The sequence below is a fragment of the Mesoplodon densirostris genome, chromosome 3 (genome assembly GCF_025265405.1).
Source record: "Mesoplodon densirostris isolate mMesDen1 chromosome 3, mMesDen1 primary haplotype, whole genome shotgun sequence".
NCBI lineage: Eukaryota > Metazoa > Chordata > Mammalia > Artiodactyla > Ziphiidae > Mesoplodon > Mesoplodon densirostris.
The window spans coordinates 140,578,398-140,588,045 of record NC_082663.1 but is presented as its reverse complement, the minus strand read 5'-3'; the positions used below and the strand labels follow the sequence as shown (position 1 = coordinate 140,588,045).

The following is a 9,648-nucleotide window of genomic DNA, read 5'->3' as shown; positions in this document are numbered from 1 at the left end:
AAAATTTCTATAACACTGGAATATATGTATACACACACACACGCACACGCACACGCACAATATGGAATATTACTGAGCCATAAAAAAGAATGAATAATGCTATTTGCAGCAACATAGATGGACCTAGAGATTATACTAAGTGAAGTGAGTAGACAAAGACAAATATCATATGATATCACCTATATGTAGAATCTAAAAAAAATGATACAAATGAACTTATTTACAAAACAGAAATAGACTCACAGACATAAAAAAAACAAACTTATGGTTACTGGGAATTCCCTGGCGGTCCAGTGGTTAGAACTCTGCACCCTCACCGCCGAGGGCCCAGGAGAGGGCCTGGGTTCAATCCCTGGTCGGGGAACTAAGATCCCACAAGCTGCGTGGCATGGCCAAAAAACAAAGGAGGGGGGACAAAAAAAGAAAAGAAAACAAACATGGTTACCAAAGGGGAAGGGAGGAGAGAGGGATAAATTAGGAGTTTGGGATTAATAGGTACATACTACTATATATAAAATAGATTAAAAAAAACAAGGATGTATGTATGGCACAGGGAACTATATTCAATATCCTGCAATAACCTATAATGGAAAGAACCTGAAAAAGAATAAAAAAGAATGAAAAGAATAAAATCACTTTGCTTTACACCTTAAACTAATACAACATTGTAAATCAACTGTACTTCAATACAAGTTGTTTGTTTTGAAAAAAAACAACAAACTCCCATGACACTGTAGGAAGATATAGAAATTGAGGCTCAGAGGGGACCATCACTTGCTCAGGGGTACCAGTCCCAGGTCTGTCTGTGACTTGAAGTGGAATGAGAACTCTGACCCTGATGCTGAAGGGATAGGCAGAGGAAAGAAATTCACAGGGGAGCCAGATGGAGAGCATCAGCCCAGGGGAGCATTCTAGCTTCCGAGAAATAAAATCCAAGGGTCAGAGATGGAGGAGCCATGGGCTTGGAAGCAGAGGCGAGGAGGGACTAACATCGTGGGAGCTGGACATATGTCCTCCTGCTGGGGCTGGAGGAAGCCGCTGTCCTTGAAGAGGAAACTGCACAATAACAAGTCACATGGCCGGGGAGTGGGCTTCCTGTTTCCTGGCCCCTCCCAGGCTGGCCTTGGCCAGGCCAAGCCTGAGTAGGCAGTGGCCAGAGTGACCCCAAGAGTGCCCAGGGACTTGGTTTTCTGACCAAGGTGCCCCCAGAAGAACAGGGAATTAGAGCGGGCTGAGGGGACCAAACCCCAGGATTGGAATCTCTGGTTCAGGAGAGCGCTGGGGAGGAGAGAGGACTGTTGAAGTCCTTGTCCCGAGCCCAGATAGGGGAGGGAGGGGAGCAAAGAGGTAGTGAAAAATAAAGGAGGCCGAAAAGAAAGAAGAGGTGAGGGCAAATTTGAGAGGTTGTGAGCTGACCATCAAGGGAGGCATTCAAATGTGCCAAATCAACATTGATAACTCAAGATCCTTTCGGAGAAGTGAAATCAATGCCTATATAACAGGACAGGAAATTGAGGCTGTCATTTGCTTTGAGCTGAGATCAGGTTGTGCTTTTAGGGGGTGAGGAAGGAGGAGGATTCAGAGGACCCTGATTTCTGGATAACAATGAGTGCCAGGGCCACACGGCCCCGAAGCCGGCGAGGGAGGCACGCTCTGCCCGTAAGTGTCCCCCCTCCCTGCCACACCCAACTCTGCGAGACCCCAGGACCTAGACCTGCCTGGCTCAGAGCTCAGCTCTGGGGATCATTTGCAGGGTGAGCTGGACCCTGTGGCAGAGAGTTCAGAAGAGGCTGAGGCAGCCAGTGGGAGCTCCGAGCCGGGCCCTGTGCCATCTCAGGATAGCTGCAAGCCAGAGCCGCTGGGCCCTGAGGCGGAGGCCAAAGGTCAGGGCCTGGAGAGCAGGTAAGGCCCACTTGGTCTGTGTCCCCCACTGCAGGCCTAACACATCATTCCCACCCATAGATCTGTTTATGTCCCTCCCCTACTCACACACATGCCATGGCTCCCATTGCCCTCAGTCTGACTTTCAAGGCCCTGTGTGATGCAGTCCCAGCTTTGTTACAAAGCTTCTTTGTGTTAGCTACCCCAAATGACCCCATTTCCAGAACTTTCCATGTCTCACCTCTTCACAGGACTGACAAAGAAGTTGATGGGGACTCTAGCAGGGGACCTGCTCCAGCCCCCGAGGGGCCCTATGAGCCTGCCCAGGAAGCCCAGCAGGCCCCAGAGGCAGCCCCACGGGACAGGGAGAATGTCCCCTCTGGACCCAGAGCCCCTGACGTGTTTCAGACTCTCCAGCAAGCCCTGAGCTCTCTGGAAGCCACTGCTGCTGCCTGGCGCCACCAGCCCCCAAGATGTCCTGGGCCGTTGGAGGCAAAGGACAGAAGCGAGGGGGGACCAAAGCCCTGCTTGGAGCAGGAGCAGGCTGGGAGCTGCCAGCGGGATGCAGCCCGATTGACTGAAAGGAACGCCTGGCTGCGTTTGGCCCTGGGCAGCCGTGAGGACGAGCTGATCCGCACACAGAACTCCCTGAAGGCCTTCCAGGCTGAGAAGGAGATGCTGCAGAGAGAGGTGAGTGGGGCAGGCCTGCCTCCCAGGGCTCCCTGGTGGGAGGGAGGCGGCAGGCCTGTTGTAGGACACATTCAATCATTTGTTCATTTGTAAAGCTTTTGTGGAGGCTTGGCTGCTGAACCCCAAAGAGACAAAGGTCCCTTGCAACCTTAGTTAAGGTGATCAGAGAGGCCCAGTGAGGAGGCAGCGACACTTGAATAAAGACCACAGGGGGGCAAGGGAGGAACCATGCAAGGAGCTGGGGAAGAGCATTCCAGGCAAAGGGAACGGCATATGCAAAGGCCCTGAGGTTGGAGTGTGATTACTGTGTTCAACGAACAGTGAGGAGGCCAGTGTGGGGCTGAGCAGGAGGAGGCAAGGTTACGGAGGTGGTGGGAGCAGATCCTGGAGTGCCTTGCGGGCTGCAGGGAGGATTTGAGCTTTTGCTCTGAGTGAGGTGGGAGCCACAGAGGGTTCCGAGGCAGCAAGGGTGGAGACCTGATGCAGGCATTCACAGGCGCCCTCTCGCCACTGTGGGAGGAACAGCTAGTGGAGGGAGAGGCTGGAATCTTGGAGATCCAGAAGGAGGCACTGGTCCAGACATGTAAGGGATGGAAGCTGTGGAGGTGGTGAGAAGTGGGCAGATTCTGGGTGATGCTGAAGGTGGAGCTGGCAGGTGGGGTGTGAAAGCTGGAGAGGGGTTGAGGATGAGCCCTGGGTTGGGAGCCTAGGAGACTGGAAGTGAGACATAGGGAGCCTGCGGGAGGGGCAGGTTTGGTGAGAGGGAGACCAGAGCTGTTTGGGCCTTGATCAGCTCAAAATGCCATGAGCCACCCACACGGGGCCATTAAAGGGACAGTTCTGTGTCCAAGTCCAGAGCCCAGGGGATGTCAGGGTAGGAGGGACACAGGAGGTGAGACTTGGGGCTGCGGGAGCCCAGCACGAGGAGTGGGGCTCATTTCCCTACAGAGTGGAGCACATTTACCAGCTGGGAAAGAGAAGTCTTTTTTTTTTTAAATTTACCCACCCTTTAACCCCCGCCTCTGGCAACCACCAACCTGTTCTCTGTATCTGTGAGTTCAATTTTTAAAAATTTTGATTGATTGATTGGTCAATTGATTGATATATGCTGGGCCGCACTGCTTGCAGGATCTCAGTCCCCCGATCAGAGATTGAACCCCGGGTGACCGCAGTAAAAGCACTGAGTCCTAACCACTGGACTGCCAGGGAATTCCCTTGTTTTACTTTAGACTCCACATGTAAATGAGGTCATACAGTATTTGTCTTTATCTGGCTGATTTATTTCACTTAGCATAGTGCCTTCAAGGTCCTTCTATGTTGTCACAAATGGCAAGGTTTCTTTTTTTTACAGATGAATAATATTTCATTGTATAAATGTATATACCACATCTTATCCATCTCATCCATCAGCGGACACTTAGGTTGCTTCCATGTCTTGGCTCTTGTAAATAATGCTGCAATGAACATGAGGGTACAGATGTCTTTTCGAGTTAGTGTTTTGGTTTCTTTTGGATAAATACCCAGAAGTGGAATTGCTGGATCATGTGGTCATTCTATTTTTACTCTTTTGAGGAAATGCCATGCTTTTTTTTCCATAGCGGCTGCACCTATTTACATTCTCACCAATGGTGCATGAGGGTTCCCTTTTCTCCACATCCTCGCCAACACTTATTATCTCTTGTCTTTTTGATGCTTGCCATTTTAACTGATGTAAGGTGGTATCTCATTGTGGTTTTGATTTGCATTTCCCTAAGGATCAGTGATGTTGAGCGTCTTTTCATGTACCTGTCGGCCATCTGTATGTCTAAGGAAAGAGAAGTCTTGAGTGGCTGAGTGACTTGTGCAAGGTTATACAGGGAGAGGTTTGGCAGGATGAGTGTCTGGGGGTCCTACCTTCTACCTGGGGCTCTTGCCACTGCTCCAGGAACAGGTTTTAGAGAAGGATGGTGGGTGGTTTGAGCACCCAGGCCTGACATCCCCCATTCCCCCACAGGTCCAGGAGCTGCAGGATTCCCTGCTGAGGCTGAAGCCCTTCCCACCTCCCTCCTGTGACCAAGCAGGCGGCTCGGGTAGTGGTTCCAGCAGCTCTGGGGCTGATGGGGAGACCTGGGGCACTCAGGTGAGTGTGGGAAGCTGAAAATCATGCATGCTCTTAAGATCCTTAGGATTCAGGGCCATGAGACTCAAATCCTGGTCATGTGATCCAGTAACTTCTGGGGTTGGAAAGGACCTAAACCCGTGATGCTGGGCTCTCAGTGACAATCTGGATGAATCAAGCCACCTCCTTCTGGCAGGATCCCTTCTCCCTGGCTCACCCCCTGCTCCGGCGCCTCCAGAGTGATTCCAGCACCCAGATGCTTGGGTCTCTCCCCACCCAGCTCCTTGCCCCCGAGATGCACATCATGGAAGCCCAGATGGAGCATCTCCAGGGGTAAGAGACACAAATGCTGAGCTCATAAGGGCACTGGCGCCTCCCAGCTGGGTTATAAAGCCAGGAGTCTGGAGCTGGATTTGGGGTGGGGTGGGGAAGGGTGGAAATCAACTGGGTTCTAACTGCCCTTCAAGGCCTCTCACTTTGCCTCTTCCCCACCTCTGGAGGCAGGAACATTGAGAAGCTCAAATGCTTCAACCGTCTGCTGTCAGCTGTGCTCCAGGAGTACAAGGGCCGGTGTGAGGGCCTCAGCATGCGGCTGGGCCAGCGGGAGGCTGAGGCCACTGCATTGCGTCTAGCCTTGCAGTATAGGTCAGTGCACCCTGCCCATGATATCACTGACTGGGAGGGAAATGGGTGTCCTCAGAGGATAGCCCCAATCCCCAGAGAGAGACAGAGCCCTTGCAGGAAAGTACTTTCTCTCACCACAGAAGTTAACTTAAGGCAATTTTAGTCCAAGAGTGCTGAAGGAGTTTACAAACTCCCAGGGGTGGGGGTGGGAGGAGTAGTGAGGGGTCCAGGAGCAAGTGAGGATGTCACCTACACAGCAAGATGGGTGTCCTGGAGCGCTCAGAACTGGTGTCCCACAGTGAACACTGTGAGGAGGCATATGGGGCCTTGCTCACTCTTCGGAAGGCAGACTCAGGAGCAGGAGAAGGAGCCTTCATGGATGACTTGGAGGCGGCTGAGAAGGAAGCTCAGAGGCTTCTGGTGCAAGAGGAGGCTGCCATGGATGGAGGGATACTGCAGGATCCACGTCCAAGGTACGCCTGGGAACCCTGGGGACTGGGTGGGCCAATGAGTGGGGCTCTGATTGGAGAAAATGGGGCTCCCAGAACTGGCCACATGTTGGGGGTTGGTATGGCTCCTATGGTTGGCATGAGGCCTGCTGGAGTTGGCTGGTTCCTACACAACAAAGTTGGCACAGCAGTGACAGCCATTGGGGTTGGTATAGGACCCACCAGAGTTGGCATGAAGATGGATGATGGTGCCCACTGATTAGAAATGGCATGATGGAGCTTAATGGGGTTGGCTTGATGTTGGTACCCACTGGCATTGGCATGATGCTGCCTGACAGGGTTGGCAAGTTGAGTGATGGTCCCCATTGGGTTGGTGTGATGGCATCCACCATGATAACATAAAGTGACTGTGCCCATCGGCATGATGGTGTTCATCCATCATTCATCACTGATGGCTGATGCTGCCCATTGGGGTTTGCATTATGGTACCCGCCATTTTGGTTTGACCATGCCCAGCATAGATGGCATAGGAAGGACCCATCATGGTCAGTAAGATGGAAGCTGATGAAGCCCACCAGCGTTGGCACAAAGTTAGCACAACCATGTCCAGCAGTGTTGACATAGGCCCCTTTTCTGTTTCCTGTAGCCCTGAGGGCAGCAGTGTGGATAGGCCGACACCACAGGAGGTGGCTATACAGCTCCAGGGCTACGTCAAGCGTCTTCAGGAATGCCGTGCTCTGGTGAAGATTCCCCCAGAGCCTGGTCCCACCTTGGCACCCATGTCTGCTGTGCCCCGTGCAGAAGCCATGGTGCAGGCCATTCTGGGGACCCAGCCTGGCCCAGCCCTGCCCCGGCTGGAGAAGATGCAGATCCAGGAGGACCTGGTGGCCACACGGGTACGCATGGGCTGTGGCCACTGTGTCAGTCTTTCCTGGTGGGACCAAACCCTTTGCTGAGTCTGAGAGAGATGTGATTCAGGGACCAAGTAACAAGGGAGAGTTTTGCTGGGCTGGGGACAAGCTTCCTGGAGGGAGGAGAGTTGGAGCTGGGATTTTGAGGGATGATTACGAATTCGTCCTCTGGAATTCAGTTTCTCACAAGACTCCCAATCTGGCTTTCCAAGATGCCCCTCCTATGGAAAAGAGATAGGGGCAGGGGGCATAACCTGGGGGTTATAACCTGGCATGAAAGTTGAGGTTCTGAATTTGGAGAAACTCAGACACTTCCACTGAACTGCTACTTGACCTTGTCTAATATACTTGCTCTCTCTGAACTGCCATTTCTACAGCTGTAGTTTTTATGGATGATATTTCCCATCTTGCAAGATCATGGCGAGGGTTGGGGTTCTTGCCTGACCTGCTCTCAGTGGGTGCCTCCTAGAGCCTCAGTTTTCCCAACAATTGACCCTAGAGGTGCAAACCCTCTACCCTCTCCTTGGTCTCTTAGGAGACCCTAGCAGACCTGATGCTTCAGCTACAGCTGGTGCGGCGGGAGAAGCGGGCTCTGGAGCTGCGGGAGGCTGCCCTCCGAGCCCAGGGCCCAGCCCACGTGCTCCTGCTGGAGCAGCTGCGCTGGGAGCGTGCAAAGCTCTGGACTGGTGGGGCCAACAGCAGTGGTGGAGACAGCAGTGGAGGCGGGAGCAGTGGAGATGAAGAGGAGTGGTCCCAGGTGAGTGGCCCTACCTGGACCTGGTAGGGATAGCAGTATATTACTGGCTATGTGGTCCTGGTTAATCATAGCCCTCTTTGAGCCTCAGTTTCCATTTCTACACACACAAAAAAGGAGTTGAATGTTTAAGCTGCACGTTTCTTTCTTTGAGGGTATTTAGCCCAATAAGCCCCAAGGGATTTAATGCCTTCCAGTCACACCTGTGCCTCCTCCTTCCCACCCCCCAGGCTGATTCATTTTCCCCCTCCAGCTTCCTTCCTGAGGCTTTCCTTTTTGCCCCTTACTGTCTAATCATGTCTGTCCTCTGCTTAAAGCCTTAGCAGCTTCTGGAACCCTCCTTTGAATCATCTCTCCTACCTCCAAGGCTTTGTAAGTGCTGTGCCCCTGCCAGGAACACCAGTCACTTCCCTCTTTTTCTAATTAAGTCCTCAAACTCCTACAGGTCTGAGCTCAGACACCACCTCCTCCAGGAAGTCCTCGTGGACTGCCTGAAAATGAGATAGTATTTATTTCCCTGTACCTTATTGGGGTACCCTTATTGGGTACTGTACCCTTATTGGGGTATCTCACCAGAGTGGGGGCTCTGTGAGAGCAGGGGCTGTAGCCACCACAATCTGGGCAACTTCGATGTCCAACTTGGGCTGAGCACACACTCAGCCTAGGCCAGTGTCACTACCCTCCCTGCTGCGTCCCACAGGGCCCTCCGGCTCTCCCTGGTGGCAGCAGGGCTGTTGATGGAGGCCAAGTGAGCAAAGTGCAGAACCCAGAAGAGGTAGCCCAGGAACTGTCAGCATCACTCACCCGGTGTGTGCCTGGGTCCTGTGCTGGGGGATATGTGGCCTGGGTAGGGGAAATATGTGAGAGCCCGTGGGGGTGTTGCATACCGTGCAGGGCTGGGTATACACCTGCACACAGTTGTGTTCACATGGAAACATCTTGGGCAGGTGGGTGGGAGGAGGGAAGGAAGACAAGATTGGCTATGGCTGTGAGCCCCTCTCTCTCCACCCCTGTATCAGGGCTCTGAGCCTGCGGGAGCAGCTGCAGTCCTTGCGGGAAGAGCTGGAAGAGGTGGCTCAGAAGGGGCGAGCCAGACGTGCTCAGAGTACTGAGCTGAACAGTGATTTATGCAAAGCTCACAGGTGGGTCCCCCTGTGTGACCTCAGAAGCATCCCTGGCTCTCCCTGGGTCTCAGCTTCCCCCCTGTAAGGTGGGTGGCAGCTTCAATCCATTCCACACCTCCTCTGGTGCCTGATGTGTGTCAGCCCCTGCTGAGTGATTCTGGGACCCCAGGAAGACTCAATCTCAAAGAGCTCCCGTCTGGGGCTTCCCTGGTGGCACAGTGGTTGAGAGTCCGCCTGCCGATGCAGGGGACACGGGTTCGTGCCCCGGTCCGGGAAGATCCCACGTGCCGCGGAGCGGCTGGGCCCGTAAGCCATGGCCGCTGAGCCTGTGCGTCCGGAGCCTGTGCTCCGCAACGGGAGAGGCCACAACAGTGAGAGGCCCGCGTACCACAAAAAAAAAAAAAAAAAAAAAAAAGAGCTCCTGTCTGGAGCTGGGAGTACACAGCCCCTGTCTTGGGTGGAATGGGGGGCTGTTTCCTGGCTCATCCTCCTACTCCCTCCAGTGCCCTGGTCATGGCCTTCCGTGGTGCCCACCGGAAGCAGGAAGAGCAACGGCGGAAGCTGGAGCAGCAGGTGGCACTAATGGAAGCCCGACAGGCAGAGGAGCTGGCAGTGCTGGAAGCTACCGCAAGGGCCCTGGGGAGGCCCAGACCGCCCTGCCTGCCTCCCCGGCCAGGGGGGACCTTTCTATAAGCCCTGCGCTGGTTGTGTCTGGACGTGCCAGATAGTTATGGCAGGTCATGTCATAAACTGTTCTGGAGTGATGTTATGTCATGTGGCATGACTTTGCATGTTGAGGCGTGTTTGGTGTGATGGGGGCTGATACCTGGGTGTCTGGGGCTTGATAGTGGCCAGGCATTTGAGATAAACTTGGTATCTTTGGCCTGACACCATGTGGCATGTGAAGAGACATGTCAGCAGGGTCATGCCAGAAGCAGCTTGGGCTGTGGGGACAGGATCCCCAGGGCTGGCTGGGGGGATTCAGGGTTCAGTGAGGTTACATAGCCAGAGCTGAAATTCCAACCCTTATCTGTCTCCAGAAGCCCAGGGAGGAGTCCACTGGGGCAGGGCACACCTTCCCCTGCGCACCTCCTTCCCAAGGAAATGCTGGGTTTGG

The 9,648-nt window shown here is 53.5% G+C and overlaps 1 protein-coding gene across 2 annotated transcripts; it reads left to right on the top strand.

Moving 5' to 3' along the window:
- Positions 1-1,605: 1,605 nt before the first annotated feature.
- Positions 1,606-9,224, top strand: USHBP1 (USH1 protein network component harmonin binding protein 1). Of its 2 annotated transcripts, none has more exons than XM_060092140.1 (12): positions 1,606-1,659; positions 1,754-1,902; positions 2,133-2,571; positions 4,565-4,690; positions 4,866-5,002; positions 5,174-5,314; positions 5,593-5,766; positions 6,389-6,638; positions 7,189-7,410; positions 8,108-8,214; positions 8,427-8,549; positions 9,035-9,224. In XM_060092140.1, exons 1-12 carry the CDS (start codon positions 1,606-1,608, stop codon positions 9,222-9,224), a joined length of 2,112 nt encoding a protein of 703 aa, XP_059948123.1. The 2 variants fall into 2 exon arrangements, with proteins under 2 accessions (XP_059948123.1, XP_059948122.1); XM_060092139.1 differs by having other exon boundaries at positions 2,106-2,571.
- The last annotated feature ends 424 nt before the right edge of the window (positions 9,225-9,648 follow it).